The sequence below is a fragment of the Aythya ferina genome, assembly GCF_964211825.1.
Source record: "Aythya ferina genome assembly, chromosome: 14".
NCBI classification, from domain to species: domain Eukaryota; kingdom Metazoa; phylum Chordata; class Aves; order Anseriformes; family Anatidae; genus Aythya; species Aythya ferina.
Window position 1 is genome coordinate 15,496,223 of NC_140312.1, and position 17,570 is coordinate 15,513,792.

At 44.0% G+C, this 17,570-nt stretch overlaps 1 protein-coding gene across 2 annotated transcripts in view; it reads right to left on the reverse strand.

Annotated features, from left to right (window-relative positions):
• Positions 1-17,570, reverse strand: part of WWC1 (WW and C2 domain containing 1) — a 69,852-nt gene that overhangs the window by 29,553 nt on the left and 22,729 nt on the right. For both annotated transcript variants that reach the window (XM_084535776.1, XM_084535777.1), the window contains exons 2-7: positions 10,317-10,426; positions 4,889-5,092; positions 3,535-3,611; positions 2,534-2,613; positions 1,505-1,634; positions 785-931 (exon numbers count right to left, since the gene is read on the reverse strand). In XM_084535776.1, coding sequence (XP_084391902.1) covers positions 785-931; positions 1,505-1,634; positions 2,534-2,613; positions 3,535-3,611; positions 4,889-5,092; positions 10,317-10,426 — 748 coding nt within the window. The remainder of the gene's footprint in view (positions 1-784; positions 932-1,504; positions 1,635-2,533; positions 2,614-3,534; positions 3,612-4,888; positions 5,093-10,316; positions 10,427-17,570) is intronic.

A 17,570-nucleotide genomic window follows, 5' to 3' on the forward strand; every position in this document is an offset into this window, starting at 1 on the left:
CAGGTAGTTTTGCAATATTTCTTCTTAACTGCTGATTGCAATCATGTTTTGGTTTGCGTTACATCTTACTTTGGCTGTCAAGTCTTAAGGACAAGCGACATCCTATCAGGGCCAAACCTGCAGATCTTTAATCACATGTATGGCCCTGACTGCAAATGGCCAGGTACACTTAAGTAAAGGTTCAAAGGAGAGGCTTCTGTGATGTCCTGAGAGGCATGCGAGGTACCCACAGCACTGCTCAATTCCTTGCTGAGGCTGGTACAAGCCTGGCAATTATGATTTTGCTGCACAAGTGGGACTGAAGACTTACGGAGCACTACACATGTTTAATAGCATCAAAATATCCGCACATATGCCATCATTCTCACTCCTTAACATTCACAAGCCGAAAGCAAAATGCACTCTTAAGGGAAGAGGCCTCATTAGAGCTCAGCCCATATGTAGCTGCTGAATGTTTCTGGTCTAGTAGCACAACAGTTTTATAAAGAGCTATGGGAATATTCATATCTCAAAAAGCTACACCTACATGCAAAGCGAAACTTCCTTTCTTTTTGTTCCCACCTGGGTCGCTCTGATAGACACAGAGCATGGGGTAACAGCAGGCTGATTTCAGAGATGCATTAACTTTTGCATTAAACAAAAATGAAGGTCACCCAAGTTTAAAACAGGAGATGGTATCGTTTCATAGATACTTGCCCACGCCTGAAACCTTGTAAGAAGGCAGTGCTGTTCTAGTTTCAGAGGAATGTTTCCAGATGCAATTGGTTTCCCACACTTTACTTACGTTTCCTGAAACATCTGTCTGGGAGCTGACATCCAGGTACTGCCTTGGTAACGAAGTGCTGGAGCTTTCTAAGGACACGCTGCTGGCCCACAGGTCTGACTGTGATCCTCTGTCATTCACGAAGCTGTCTTTTAACCTGGCTAAACTCTGAAACCACAAAAATTCATCATATGAGCTCACTTTCACACAAAATACCTCAGCAGCTACACAGCTGTAGCCAAAAGGACATGATTAAGGTCCAGCCGTTCCACGTGTGCCCTCAGAGCCTGCCAATGTGAGGGCAGGCACGGCTGGTCTGTGCCTCCCGCAGCACGAAGCAGCACGCCTGTCTGAGCACACAAGGCATGAGCACACTCTCGTGCCCACACACAGACAGTTTCTCTGCTGGAGCCTGAAGGAGGAGGCACACAAAATGAGACAGTTTTTTCACAGCTTCTGCAGATTTGCTCTTTGACCGCAGAACAGACAGTCACACTGGTTCATCCTTGACCATTAAACCAAGAGACAAATGTCCATCTCTAACCAAGTGCTTACTGCTGCTAGTTATGATATTTTCTAATTATTTCCAAAACTGATGAATAAACAGGCTACAGTTCAACCACAATATGGAACTACTTTAGTAAAAAATCACATATTTGAAAAATGAAATACTTAAATTACTTCTCAAGTTCAACTTTATATGAATAGAGACAAAATACTATAGTCATGTTGTTTCAATACCTGAATGAGGTCTTGCTTTTCTTTCTCCCCTGATGTGATGGCCTTCTTGAGAGCTTTCATTTCACTTAAAATGGCTTGTGCCTCGTCAAGTTTGTAGCCACCTTGAGTATCAGACATTTTCATGTCAATTCTGCATGGAAATTAAAAAAAAGCATACAGTAACCAAATTCTTTATGTAATGCAATTAATCATATCATCCTAGATGCACACATCTTGACATTCATTGATAAGAAATCACACTAAGTATAATAAAGAAAAGCAGTGATGACTGGGGTTTTTTGTTCTCTCTGTTAGAAGAATATTAAACTTAGAAACTCTGGTTTTAGCTGTACAATTGTTTTGACTCCTCGGGAAGGGAGAAGATGAAAGGTAGAGAAAGTGTTTAGACAGACTGATGCTAATTACCTTGTTTCTAACCCAGAGATCATCAAGTTAGCCACATATGTCTTGTTAGTTTAAGTAAAGATTTTGAAAACCTGGCAGATCTCTCACACATGAACGTATCTGCATGCACAACCTAATTACAAGCCACCTCATCCTTCCTTCTTCTCAAATGACTACTTACTGAAGTTCTCACAAAAAATTGGTAGGATATTTATCAGTGACATTACTGAAAACATGCCAGTTGCATATCCATACAAAAGTAAAGTACCCAACATTTTTTCTCCCGTTCCTTCCACCCTATTTTTTTCCTCAGTGGCCTAAAACAAGGACTCTGATAATTAAGGCCCTGGGTATATTGTGTCATCAGTATTGGGCAATACTGAGCAAAACAGAATACCATTTAAATGATAGAACTTGGTTCAAAATCTTTTCGCCATGAAGTCAGTTCTGATGTAGCCAATTGTGTACAGGCAAACATTTGAGCAAACTAACCCCCATGGCTTTGACTTGCACGTGCCCAAAGATCTCAGCAGCAATGTATTTCAGCTTAATGCTCTTTAGGCAGCCATTGATAAATGTAGAGGGGGTAGCATTACAAGCCAGAGATGTTCTGCACTGACAATAAAATCTTCTGAACAGACTTACTTCTTCAGTGTCTGAAATCCATGCTCTTTGTACTGGAGTTCTTGCTTCATGTGAGCTACCTCTCTCTTGAGTTTATTGACCTGTAGGAAGGTGTTACATTTTTGGAGCAATACTTTACACGAGTATTTAGGTACAGAACTACCCATTCAATTCAGAACTTACTCAGTGTAGACAGTACTCTCTAGACAAAGTTTCCAAATATTCACTCCATCTCAACAGCAGCTACCAGCCCTGACTGCATCTTCATCAGCACATTATCAATGGCTAGAGATTTATCTAGTACTCTGATGTCACATCGTTTAATCAGGGGCTCAAGGGAAGTTCCAACCTCATAAGCAGGAAAGATGAGAAAAATTCAAAGGACAGCAATGAAAGCACATGCTGCTTTTACTCACTGATGTTTAAAATCCTTCCAGTCATTAAAAAATGTTAGGTATGAGGACTGGAGTTAGACCGCAGTGATACAAGCCATCCTCCAACATACCAAATTAAACAGCCCCACTGCACGAGTAACACAGCAGGATGATGATACATATTGTAAATCCACTGACCCTACAGCTCGCTGTTTTATATTCCTCTGCAGAGGCCAGGCTGACCTACTTTACTTCAGTCCTTTCTTCTTCCCAAAGTGAGCTCTGCATGAGAGCGCACACTGCCGCTGCTAGCGGCGTGCACTGAGCTCACGACAAAACAGCTGCCAGTCTCTGGAGAGAGCTCGCAGCTCCCTGGTGCTGCAGTGCACCAGGGAGCCAGCACACAGTTAAATATCCCACTGCGGAGCGAAACATACTATCAGCATTCAAGAGTCTAAGGACTATTAGGAAAACAATTGTTTCAAACTAAGACATAGCATTTGAGAGTTCTGCTATTTTATCTCGCAAATAAAGATTGGCAACATTAACTCTTTTGACTGCTTTGACATCTCTTAAATATTTATCATGAAGCTTGGAAAATATCTGAGGACTGCTTGCCACAAGTAAAAGTCCAGTCATACTTCTTACCCTTGACTTTGTAGTAGCAATCTCTGCTTTGAGAATCTCCGGGTCATACTTGGAGCTTGACGATGAGCCAGACAGCACTAGAGCAAAACAAACACTGCATTTAGCGGCTTTACCACCCACCCCATCTCCTCTACCAGCCCCCCCAGGAATGAAGGCCTGCCATCACTCCCTCCACACATAGCTGCCATGGGCTTTTTATCCATTTGCCAGGACCTCTTCTCACTCCTGCATCTCCAAAAGCATTTAGCACAACTGAAGGAAAAACACTGCATAAGGTTTACTTTATTTTTTAGACTTGGTTATTGTGTAAACAGTCCACTGAATGTTTAGAAACAAAGCAAAGAATAAGAAACTAAAAAGCGTGATGCAAGCCTTCTCACAGCCTTGAGGACATGACCAATCATCCGATGTGTCACATCGTATTAAATCAATGTCCCATTAACAGCAGAACTCTTTTCTCAGCTGCAGTTAAAACTCTTATGCTTCAGAAGGTACAGAAGCTCCCCAACGTGCAATATTGTTAGAGGTAGCTGTAGGCAAGGGAGTTGTTTTGATCCTTGCAGCCATCAGTTTATGCCCTATAAAACACGGGAAAATATTTCTCTGTTTGATTGCTTTTTTTCTTTTTCTTTTTTTAACGGATAGACAGCATCACACCAATGCAATTTGCATTCATAACATATTGTTTTATTATACCTGTACTTAACTAGAGCACTGCTTACTTGCTTCAGAGATTAGGGATGGGACCCTGTTCAAATTTTTAAGAACCCTTCGATGACAGAACTATTAAATTCTTGATGTCGGGCATAGAATGAGACATTTGAGTTCATTACTACCAGGTAAAACCCAGAAAGAGTAAAAAGACAGCTATGCAGGTGTGTCAGCCCTTTGATGTTGCTGTCAAGAACAAAGTTTACAGTTTTTAAGGATTATATAAAAAACTTCTGGAAGACTTGCAGGAAATACATTCTCCTCTGGACATCTTCACTGGCAAGAGGTCTGGGAATGCTGCTCAGGATTAACCTTCTTGCCTTGTTTCTGTACTTTGGACAGGTGAATCCAGGAACACAACACAGAACCTCCCCTTGCCTCCCCCAAACATTTCTTGAAGCCCATGCTGAAAATCTGCACACCAACTCCAGTGACCAAGGAAAATAGTAATAATGTTCATAACAGCTAACCTTTAGAAAATAGGCGTTAAACAATGATTGCTCATTTTGTCTTAAAAATAAATGAAATGTGCAGAGTATTTGATGTGGTATAACATACCCTGGTGCTCTGTCAGAGGACCAGCTTCAAGCGTTTTACTGTCCTAGAGGGATCATGACTGAGAAAGTCACTTCATAATACTCACAGCTGGTCTGAGAGCCCAGTTTGTGCTCCCACACATCATGAAGCTGCCGATATTCTTGCTGGGCCAATTCAAGCCTCTGCTGTTTCACTTGATAGATCTCCTTCTGTGCGGCAATTGCCTCTTGGGCTAGGACAAGATAGTCTTTCAGCATATGTTCCTGCTCCCGTCGCCATTGCACACGAGGATCTTCTATCTGTGTAGTTTCTTAAAAAGAAAACAAAAGGAGGAAAGATCAATAAAATGCAGGCTTGTATCACTGCCTGGAGAAGCTCTACCACTTATGACAATATTTTGAATTTGCCCTGTGCCCCTTCTCCCATTAACAAGTGGAATAAGGACACGTCTCTTTTTTTTTTTCCTGCCTCCTTAGGAAGTGATCATGGATCTACAATGAACTCCACCGAGCTCTGATATTCTGACTCGTTGGACAGAATACGTGCCCAAATCAATGTACAGCTCTCCAATTCCTCTGATGCTGAAGCCAATGTGGTTCTGCCTCTTAAAACATCCCCACAAGTGTATGCACACATAAGCACTGGAAAAGTGACACCGAGCATCAGGCTTATCTTTATTGTACCTGGTTTATAACATTTCTAATAAAATAGCTCTGCTATTTCACTGATAAAACAACTTTCAGAAAACTTCATTGCCACATGACTGCATTCAAAAATGTGAAAGCAATTACAACTCCGCCTGTCCTCTTTGGCTGCAAAGCATCTGTTATTAGCAAGGGGAAGAAAATTAACTCATTCAGAGTCCATAGGTGAATACAAAGAATTGCTAAATCACAGAACGCATCTGCGAAAGTGCCTTCAATTGCATTATATAAACAGCATCTCTGGAGGGGAGTAAACATTTCCCTCGCTGAAAGAAAACTCAGCAGTAAATCACTGCAGAATACAGGAGGCGGAGTTAAAGGAAAATATTTTTTGGTAACGTAGGCAACGCAGTCGTGAGCAGCTACATCACCTTCAGCTCCGTTACCCCAACACAACCGATAACGTGGCTTTGGGGGTTGCTAATCAAGGAAAAGCCATAGGGGTACAAACATGCAGATGGTCCTAATGCTAATTATGCAGATTTGTATTTGTCTATTTTGTGATGAGGAGTCCAAAATACTTTTCTCTTTCACGGTTATTTCATGTTCTTGCTTGGAACAGGTTCCAACGTTCAGTTGACTAAGTGCTCTGAACTGTCCAAACTACCATGCCTGAATAAGCACGCCTCGTCACCACATCATGAATAATTACTAAAAGGAGCTGCTTGAAACTATCAGTAGGAATCTAATCTGCATATCTTAAGAGCCTCTTTAAATATTTAGGAAGAGCTGCCATGGAGGAAGGTAAGAGCAGCTCTCTGAGTCAGGAATAAGATGAACACTGCAACATGCAGCATCTGGGAAAGGGCACTAACAATCCTAGGAGCCGAAGTCGAAATAAGTAATTTTACCCAGGGGATGGACACTCAGCCACATTTTCACAAGCTGCCCGTGATCATGCTGAGGAGAAAATTAACAGGAGACTCCAACAATAACTTGTTTCAACAGTATCTCAAGACCCAAAAGAACACCAGGCACTTAAACTTACACAGCACACCCGAACAAAGCTGCACAAGTAAGATGATGAGAGAAAAAACTTTTTAGATGCTAACAGTGTAGCTCGCAGCACTGTTTCAGCAGCAGGTTTTTGTAGATTCTGCTAGCAGAAACAGGATTTCAGCTGCTGTGAATACTGAAGTTAACCCTGAAAAACTGTCCCAAAATAACTGGAAGGGCAGAAACAGCCACTTGTGTCAGTTGTAGGAGTTGGTGCACTCCCAAGACAAACACCGTGGTCTTGCTTACAGGGAACAAAGGAAAACTCAGCAAGACAGAGCAGCACATCAACTCCAAGTTTGAAAATCCCAGCTCTTGTCTCTATTCTTGCCCCCTAAATCCCATTTTTCAGATAACCACTATCTACACCCAAGGCACGCAGCTCTTTACTCCACAGTTGAGCCAGAGAGGGAAGTCTGCTGCAAATTCTCCAGAGAGATGCTCCTGATACCTGTAGCTTCTTCAAGCTCCCATTTTTTCCTTCAGCTAGCAGCCCATTTGTACTGTGACTGCAAGAAACGCAGTGGAGGCTGTTACAGGGACATCTCTCTGTTATAAACCACCTGGAGGAAGACTATAAAAAGTCTGCTTCATCATCCTGAACACCTCTGTTACAGGAGCTGAGACACAGCCCAGGTAACATTAAACCAATGCAAGAGAAAACCTTAAACAGCTTTTTGAAAAATCAGTAACACAAACACACTCAGGACAACTGAGTGAAGTTTTTAAAGCCAGCAGCTGCTACGTTTTTAAACATACGACCAAACACTCGTGCGGAAAAAACACAAGTTTTAATAATTCGGTATTGTAATATAATATAATCCTAGTAATTCAGTATTGTGTGTGTCAACAGCAAATCCAAGGAGATGTTTACTCTCAAAGACCTGCTCCAATTAAAACCGTCTTACCTCCGTTCCCCCCAGAGTATGTTTCTTCGTCTCTCAGAGATCCAGCAGCTTACCTGGCATTTAATTCAGGCTATGGTGCAGCTTATCTGATACAAGCACGCACAGCACAGAGCAATAAATGCTGTACTGCTCATCCACCACAGCTCCTTGCATCAACGCTACAAAACCAGGGCCGGGGGAGTTCTTCACCCCTGAGCAAATGTGCCGCACACTGACCCACAGACCACAAGCTGAGTGTGTCTGAGGAGATGGCGAGGGGAATAAGTCGTCAGCTTCTCCTGTAAGGGAAGTCCACACTAAGATCTGAAGAACTTCCACAGACTGTCAGACGTTTTTCGCCCTTGCTAGAAATTTGGGAATTCATTCTTCTGGGTCCCCCTTGACTCTTGGCAACTGGTAGAGCAAGGAGGGATGGAATGGTGTTTCCCAAATCTCCTGTTTGGCTCTACCTGCAGATCCTGTATATCTCTTAGAGGAGGGCACTGGCAGCCCACCCTTCCCACCACCACACTCCTGTGTGCAGTGAGGGGAGGCACCTCAAAAACCTCTAGTCCAAGGGAAAACACTGCCCCAAATGCACACACCACCTTACAAAGCAAACGCTTGGCAGCAGCCAGCTCACAGACAGGATGGAATCAGTCACATTCTGAAACTACTTAAAGGGGAACAAAGCATTCACCTCTTCCTTCTTAGTAATCACTAACTGCATCCCCTTTGCAGCATCAGGCTTTGCTTTTCAAACATGCAATCATAATCTAGGAAAATGTTGGCCAAGGGCTCTCAACTCACCCACAGCTACTAAGAAATGCAAAATACGTTCTTAAGTCAGATGGAAGGGCTACGGGTTATTACATCATTTGTTGTTCTGTACTTTTTTTTTTTTTTTAATTGCTGAGCTTGTCATAAATCTTCATATCTGAAGAATGCAGCCTTACCATGCCTGCATCAGCACCTAGAAAGAAAATCACGGTTTCTTGGGGCAAATCACATTCCAAAGAGGTTCCACCAGAGTCTGAGACACTCAGGGCTACACGTGAATGCTGTATTAGAAATGTTCTCAGTACTTAATTCAATTTAATTTTATTTATTTTGCCTTAGAGAGAAGGTTAGAAGTATTCTCCATCTCACTTGTTTTTAAATGGCTCCTGGCCTTAGACTGAAATTTAGGTCTGTCATTTCTGGTAACTAGGCTCAAATACTTCAAATCTGCAGCAAGAACCAACGTGCTTCCATCCCTTCTGCTGATGGCTCCTTCCTGCACAGGGATCTGCAGGAAACCTTGGAGAGGAGGTGGGTTTGGACAGTCTCCAGAGAACACTTCACACGAACCACAAAGATGAGCCTCTTGATTAGCTGATGGTAAGTGGATATGGTTTGCTTTATCATGATTTGTGTTAGAGCTGGCTTAAGAAATAGCGTCATGATTTAGTTTCTCTTCTTTTTAACCTCTTAACTGAAATTCTAGCTGAAGTATTGTAGCCTCTGGCATCTTACAGAAGATAAGCCTGAAAAGCAACTGCTGTTAAGGAGGTGTCAGCACGGTTTGAAACAGTAACTGCACTCCCTTGAAGCCTGTGGTGCTTTTGAGTGGCATGGACCAGGGAAAACTGCCCTGTACCACACACATCTCAGGCCTAAAACCAGATCTTTATGCATTCACAGAGGGGTCAACTCAAATGCACAGTTAAGGTCTTATGTTGTTTGTCCCAACTAAGTGCTGAAACTTCTGCTAGCGGCGACACTCAAGAGGTCCAACAAGTATTTAAAAGTATGTAAATACTATGGTATTGGGAAGACAATACCTACATACAAATACTGGTGTCATCTGCAGATCTGCAGGCACAATCTTCATATTGCAGAGGGCAGTTAGTGCTTTTTGAGAATCTTTTTTTATTCTACCATTTTAATACTCAGAAGTTGGGAAAACTGGGAACATGCAATCTGAGGCTAGTTCAAATGTGGCCTCTCTGAAAGCCAGGGAAGCAATATGAAGATAACTAAGACATATAGAGTTGACTTCCATAGCTACAGTTTAAAAATCTTGTAACTTGCTGAAAAAAATTGCTAAAGTTCTCAGTCGAAGTCACAAAAGCAGTTTTGTTTTTCATTTTTTAAATTGTCGAGGTACTTTTGTCCTTCAGAATTTCTTCCTCTTTGCATTAGCTACAAAAAGCTAGCTCTGAAAGGACCTGGACATGCGTCTGCTGTGAACTTCTGGACTGCAATCACTGTGGTTCTCCAGAGAAAAGTCACTGATTTATTTTGTTTATGCCTTGTTTTTCAGGGAATTTGCTCTAGCACAACTTATTTCCTAACAACATCTGTACTGACATATCCAGTTATGAATTTTCTTGCATATAGTTCAAATGAGCTTGTAAAGCACAACACTTCTGTTCTATCAAGCAAATGCAGTAAGCAATGGCTTAGTTTGAGCATACAGCATAAAAATGCCACACATTTAACACTTTTCCTACTTTTTTCAGGATACCCCAAGCTTAATTGAGAGTTTCCTCTCTAGTAAAGAGAATGTGAACTCTTGCAGCTCAGGGAGCTCCATTAACCATGCAAGCAGTCATTCAGCTTATCCCTGCCAGGGAAATCAACACAAGACCTTTGTACTGTTTCTGATGGTCTTGCCACAAGGACAAATTCCAGGCTAAGAACAAACTCCAAATCACTGCTGCCTAGTCGGACTCTTCAGCAGAGCTAAATCTTAGAGAGGTGTGCCCACAGTATCAGCTTCAACATGACTTCAGACAAAAAGTTCTCATATCCCTGTTTGAGAGAAGGAATGAACTCCTGTGATGCAGGACAGGATTTTAACTGCACCTGCTCCAAGACATGCTGCTCAGCAATTTAGCGTTCAGTACATTTTAACATGGGTACAAAACAAGCACTCTGCAAAACACTCTAACGTGTTACTTACTGGTGTTGTGGTCTATGTAGTAAACTCCAACCTGAGGATCATAAGCTTCTTCCCATCCTAATGGCAATTCATCGCTAATGCAGTCTGCAAAGGTGAGTGGTTTAGTATACCTGAAATGCAAAATAATAAAGGATTAATAAAAGAACACTCCCGCATGTCCATTCCAAGCAACAGAGCAGAAAACAAGTAGCACAAGGGAGTCCCTATAAAACACTGAGAAACTTGGAAACTATGTTAAAGCTTTTGCTCTGATTGAATAATACCCTGCAAACTCTTCCCCTTCTTCAGCTACAGTTGCAGCAGGATGAATTCATTGTGACAGAGCTCCCAAGCCTGGTGTAACTCAGCCAGTACTTGTTCAACAAAGGAACTTTAAGAACTTTGCCAGGAACAACCCTAGTCTCTCCACTGAAAGAACAAGATTGTTTGCAGGCAGATCCTGTATCAAAAATATGTAGACAACATGAGAAATGCAATTTGCATAGCATGAATAATTAAGGCGACACAATCAATAGCAAGCGATGAGGACTGTGGGACCACTTGTCATGCAGCTCCAGTCATCTGCAGGGCAATACGTTCCGTTTCATTAACGGCAAACCAGACTGGTTTCTCAGCGCCATAAAAACGTGCAATCCACTCAGTCCAAATGAGGAAGTATTTTCATGGAATTGCTCTGATGAGTTTTTCTAGTAGAGACCATGTCCAACAACACTCTGAAGGCTTGTGTGGCTACAAAGCCAGCTCCTTGAGCGCATCCTGCAGCTGCCACTTACCGAGGCCGTGCTCCTCTCCTCCCTGGGACTCTCAGCAGCTCACCAGGTTCAGCCTGCACCAACCGACCGTGTTACTGCTGGGAGGCACAAGCAGGAATGAAGCTGGCAGAGATCTCAGAGCACCCAGCTGCCAAAAGATGCCACAGGCCCATGCAGCCACGCACAAGCCCAGTGCATGACACGCGGTGCCCCTGGCATTAGGGCCAGGGCTTGGTGCTGGGGCCAGTAGCCAGGCTGGCCAGAGGGGCCCTCTGAGCAGCAAGCGGTGGACACAGAGCCCCCAGCACCTCTACCTGTTACGCTGCACGTACTACAAGCCATGCAGCCAGAAAGCAGCCACGGAGCTGCCTGCAAGCAGCGTAAGAGGGCTGAAAGAGCAAGTTTCCAACCCACAGTAAGACACCAAACAGGTCTGCAGAAATCCTTTGGATCCAAAGATAATTCAGCAGGGCTGAGAGCTCGATAAAACGTCTTATGAAGTTTTGAGCACACCTTATCTGGAGGCACTGAGCTGGGAGACCCGCACAGGTATCTTACAAGATACTCACAGGAGGCTTAATATGAAGTCAATGTTTAGAAAGCCTAAGGGCTTCCCCCAGATGTAACCCAGAAATCTGCTACACAGAAAGAGGGAGGTGGGAGCAAGCCAGTAATCTCTAAATTTACCTGCTGTTGCACTCCTCTTTAAACCCATTGCCTTTGCCATCTAAAGCACCACCTGAATCTCTCGAGCTGTAAATTTACAGCTCTGCAGCACACACACCAGATTCAGAACTTCCCAGCACACAACTGCTTAAGAAAAAAAAAGTTCCTTTATCAATGAATTTGCACTGAAAGGTTTATTATTTTTACCCTTTTTAATCTAGACTGTACCAATAAGATGTTTGTACAGAAAACAGAGATTACTCAAGAAATAAAGCAGAATCTCAGTATTATTGATTGCCAGCCCTTATCTTTGGGGGGTTTGCTATCCCCAGTCTCTGCCTGAAGATCAAGCTATGTGCTGCTCTGAGCAGACCAAGTCAAAGATGCACAGGGATAAAAATGCAAAGCAAGGTCAGATGTGAGCAAGGATCCCAGGAGATAACACAGAAGAAAGTGCTGTGGCAAAACATGTTGGCAATTTCCGTTTGAACATTAAGGTTACCGCTTTCACCTCTCTGAAAACGCATCGCTTTTATTTAATCTCAGCAGTTCAAGCAGAAGCACCAAAGGTGCTGGCAGGGGAAGCAGCAGCTCTGAGCCCTGGGGGACCTGCACCCAGCAGCTACGGCAGCTACCTGCACACCAGGACACCAAGGCTGGAGATGGGGAGCGCCTGCAGGGAGCAATCCGAGCAGCTGTCGGCACAGGGCAGTAATCAAATCAACAAAACTGCACCAAGCTCACTGGTGAAGGCATGCTGCAGGTATAAAACGTACCTTGGTAGCTCAATTCGTACCACACGCTGAGCAGAACTCTGCTCAAGAATCAGGCCTAGGATTGCAGTCAAACTCCCAGCCCCCTGCCCCAGAGCCAGAATCCAGGACTGCTTTAATCAGGGAGCAGCACCACAATGCCAACTTAAGAGCTCCCAAGTTCAATACCGAGCCCACAAAGTTTCAGCCTGGCTTTTGCCCAGACCGCTTTTGCTAGAGGCGGCTGAATTGCTTCGAGGCATGCCCAGGAGCTGCCAGGCTCAGCAGGGAGCTGGGCCCAAGCAGCGTCGGGATCTTTTCCTACCGAACGCAGTGCGTGAACTCCAGCCGCTCAGTTCTGTCAGCTGGTGTTTCGGAGAAGGGCAGAAAGGTAGGAGCAGTGTGACAGAAGCCAACTCATTTCTGCTGGGAGGCTTGCCAGCAGTTCCTAGGGCTCAGAAACAGAGCATCACCTTTAAGGCTGAGGCATTCAGGACATCTTTAAGGAGCACCCACTACCTAGCACCCCTGATTTCTGCTGTCCTCCCCAGCTGACTGCAAGCCTGCAGCTATCCCATTTGTACAGACAAAGTACTCATTAAAGGAGAAACCTGTCATTCAACCAGCAAACAGAAAAGTAATTAGTTTTCAGAATTAACGAAGTAATTCCATTTATTACAGACAACATATGTCATATAGCTATTTCCCCAAATAACTGCAGCTTCATAACCAAAGCAGTCTTCTGAATTCCTTTCCCTTGCTGCTGCAGGAAACTAGCACAAATCAGAGGCAGTGCTACAGTGACAGATTAAAGACTTGCAATATGTTGTGTAGCCAGATTAATGAATAAACCATAACAAGAAAAAGGAGACATTACCCTCCTTTTTTCAAGATAGAGTGACTTATGCTTTTGTTATGAAGATGGAAATAAAATGATTTTCTAAAAGGGGTCCAAAAATCAAGCATCTCCCTGAGCACATTCACGACGTAGCACAATAGATTAAAGGAGTAAGAGGTAAAGGATTTTCTCACAGCAAGTCACGATTCAGTTAGTGCAGCACTTCTGTGTAACACCGCGGAGTTTCTGCATTTGGGAAGTTAAAGCCAGGACACATCTGCAGAACTCTTTCTTTTGAAAGATCTCATTTGCAATTCACAAAGCTTCCTTGCAGCCTTGGAAAAGTCTCATCAACTCAGCCTGATCATGTTATCCTTTAATTGGCCTTCACTGCACCAAGACTCGAAGCTGCAACTGCCTGGAAGAAGGGGCCCCTCTCGCCCGCTGTGCGTGCACTCTAAGGAAAGGAGCCCACTAGGCCATTTACGCATCCCTTACCCTCCTCGGACAAGGAATCCTCCAGATGCATTCATCCGAGCTTTGAAGAGAAATCAGCACACCTCGATGTCCAGAAAATCCAGACTGGGTATGACTTCTGTCTGCAAAGAGTGGACCAAGTGCATGTGTGTGTGGCGAACAAGTTGGTAGGTAGATCGATATTTATGAAAGCCCAGCTAGTGTAGGTAAGAGATGACGCTCTTGCAGGCACATGAAACTGCCTGCACCTTCCAGCCATACTAGGCATGCCCTGACAGCCTTTAGAGCAGAAGTTTGACCAGAGCTACCACTGAAACGATTCAGGAACTTTAATGCTGGAAAAGTAAATGGTGTGTGGAATTCCTTAAGGAGAAACCAGCTTGAGTTAGAGCAGATTCACAAATCCTAGCCTCACTCTGGCCTTCTAGCTCGTGAAAACGTAACCCAGCCATTCCTCTCGCACACTAACCAACTCCTCTGTGTCTTATGTTTTAGGAAAACGTAGTGTCCTGAAACACAGCACATCAACCTGGCCTTACCACACCTCACGTTAACTTCTCTTGGTTTTCAATATGTTATTTTTCCATGCGGTTTCGTTCAAAAAATTCAGATTTACTTGAGGCAAGTGTAATCAATCATTAAGATCCCTGGAAACCAGGTACCCTTAGCAACCATCACCCAGCGAGCCAAGGGCACAGCTTCAGCATGAATCCTGATAACAGAGCTAGGAGATAACAGCCTCACGTGGCACGCTGACCCGAGGAGTATCTTTAGGCCTTGAGGCAGAGGCAGGAGAGGGGAAGCCATAGTCCATGCCCGCACCCAGCACCCCATAAAAGCGCCGAGATGCCTCCAGCTCTGTGAAACATCTGGCCCAAATAGCTCAACTATTTCTACATCAAATGCTTTTCAAATCCTTCTTCCACAGCAGCAGTTTCCTAGCTCTAATTTAATAAGTCATACCATTTTTAATGAGAGGTTTCTATATTTCTTATGGTTTTTGATCCATCACCTTCAGCTTCTTGCACGGATCAAACTGGAAGCCAACATTATCATGCACAAACACTATTAAATCAAAACTTGCTCGTCTCAGATTCAGAAAGCCTTTCTATAGTCTTTAACTCTACTGTTGTCAATCAGAAAACCTCATTATGCAGGAAACTGAAGGCAAATAATTCTTGTATGACAAGTTTTTGATTGGCAGGTTTGTTAAACACGGCCCTAACATCACAAAGGCTTCTGACTGAAGCTGTAAACGGGTGAACTGTGCCGCTTACAAATTTGAAGTTAATACTACTAAGGTAACAAATCCATTCTGAATTTCTTAGAAAAATAATGTTATGTTATGTTAGTTTTAATTAGTGGATTTCGCTGCCAACTGGTGGCCTAAAGCAATCTAACAGAAGCACCCAGATAGGCTCATCGCTGTGTATACAGATATGTACGTATGTGTGTGTGTGTATATATATATATCCTATATACACACACATATGTGCTTAGGTCACAAAGATGTTGAGCATTCACCAAACACCAATGGACTGGCAAGTTTCTGCGCATTACTTAAACCCACTTAATCCCCGTATTTGCAGGGCTCCTCACACCACCATGACAAAGCGAAGCCCTGCAAACAGTGGAGCCTTATTTTCATCAGGTCAGTGCATATCACGTGGCCTTATAGAAAAACCCTTTATCACTCTGCACAGGTGGAACCACAAACGAGGGGATTTCCACAGCTCACTGTAGAAGGGGCAGGGGAAACACCTGGATCGTGCAGGTGCTGCAGGTCCTGTGCCACAGCCACACCAGGGGCTCCACCACCCCCACCATGTTTCTCCTTCCTCCTGCACCCACACAGCGACTGCAAGGCCCACAGGTTTCATGGGCAACAAGTCAAGCAAGAGAAGAAAATCGCAGGTTCTGGCAGGTGTCTCTGCTCATAGTGTTTCTCTCAGGGAATCAAAGAGTTTCTGAGCCCAGCATTTTGGAGGAGCAGCTCGCAGTTGGGCTGTCAGTGCTTTGCACTGCGCCAAGCTCTGCACGCAGCATTTTGGTGTGTCAGCAGGGCAGAAGGGGCTGAAAGCACCTCAAGGCTCCAGCACGGAGTCCGGGGCAGCTGAGGGAGACCCTTACAGGCCTGACAGGCCTGGGCTCTGAGGAACCTGCCAAGGGGGAAACGCTGCTGTAACCCAGGAGGCTGCCGCTGCCAGGAGCCTCGCCACAGTGACATACAGGCGCCTTTGTTTTTAATGAGGTCATCCCATCCTCAAGACAGACGATGATTATTTTTAAACTCCAGCATAAAAAAAAATACTGTCATATTTCAGACAAGTTTTCTAGGACTAGAGCAGCCTACTCCTCAAGAGCTTTTAAAAATAGACTCCCACACGTTTATTACTCAACTCCGCGATCCAGCCCCAAGCGCACCGGGCGATCTGTCACTATAGTAACTCTGTTTTCCCTCGGAGCATCTTCTCTCACCGCAGACAATTACCTGTGGAGGGCCAGGGTGCAGTACCCACAACAGCGCTGAGGCCTCGGTAGCTGCAATGTTGGAGAAGGGGAGTCCTCCCTGCCCAGGGGAGCGGGAAGGAGCAACGCAGAGCCACCACGAGCTCCCAGGAATTACAAGTGGAAGCGTGCTCGCAGTAAAACCAGAGTCACCTGAGAAAAGCATCCTATTATAAAGTTGTTGCTCTAAACCAAACAAATTTGCTCAAGCCACAACCTAAATACCAACAATAACACAACACACACAAGAAGTCACGAACCAGACAACACAACACCTCACGCAACTCAGACTGCCGAGCTCTGTTCTTCTCAGCAGTGGTTTCCTTTGTTGCCATGGTTATCGAGCATCTTCTCAGCCTCCCAAAGACTTTTCCTCCTCTGGCCCCAGAGGCTCCACATATGGGGCCATCTCTGGGAGAAGCAGGCCCCAAAGCCATCCTTCAAATCTTCTTTTCCAAACTGTCATCACTTCAAGTGGTTTATTGACAACCCAGGAACTCACTGATGGTCTCTTCCTCTCTAGACCAAGACATGAGAATAACCCAAGCAGCTCATTAAGGTTCATCTTGAACTGTATGTTGTGTGTCAGTTTTGACCCTCTACTTCTCTTTTGCACAAGCAGCTAACTTCCAAATTCTTCTTTCTCTGCAGAACTTAGGCACGCGCCGCCAAGGTAGATGCTAACAAAAAATTTAGGACTTAGCAAGGACTCCAGGAATCAGGCAATAGCCTGTGCTTCAAGCACTCGAAATACAAATACACTTATGCATTTAATAGCAATAATAGATTTACATTACTCAAACAGATTCATGGAAGCATCGAGCTGTACAGTACACAATTTAACACCCCACCAGCCACAATGAGCTATCTAGTATGTATCAGCCTGCTGTTGAGCATCTGCTTTCTTGTTCTACCCACTTTTGAAAAAGGCTTGCATGTTTACAAGCTCTGCTCTGCACACAGTGACAGCCTATTTGCCCAGGCATTTCTTTTCTGTACAGATCATTTACCTTTGGAAGCAAAGAACTACTAAGTTATTTGCACAGAGAAGACTATCAAAAACCACTTACAGATTTTAGATCATTCCTGGAGATTAGCAAACTGGCTCTGCTAGCAGGAGAGAGGCAGGAGGTCAGTCATACCCTCTTAATCACTCAAATGCAAAATTCCTGAGATAGTTCAAGGTTAAAAGTCAGGAAATGGGAGTTAAGGCTTCTCACAACATTAATTTGCCTGCCAGCCTGTATATCCTGCATGCTTT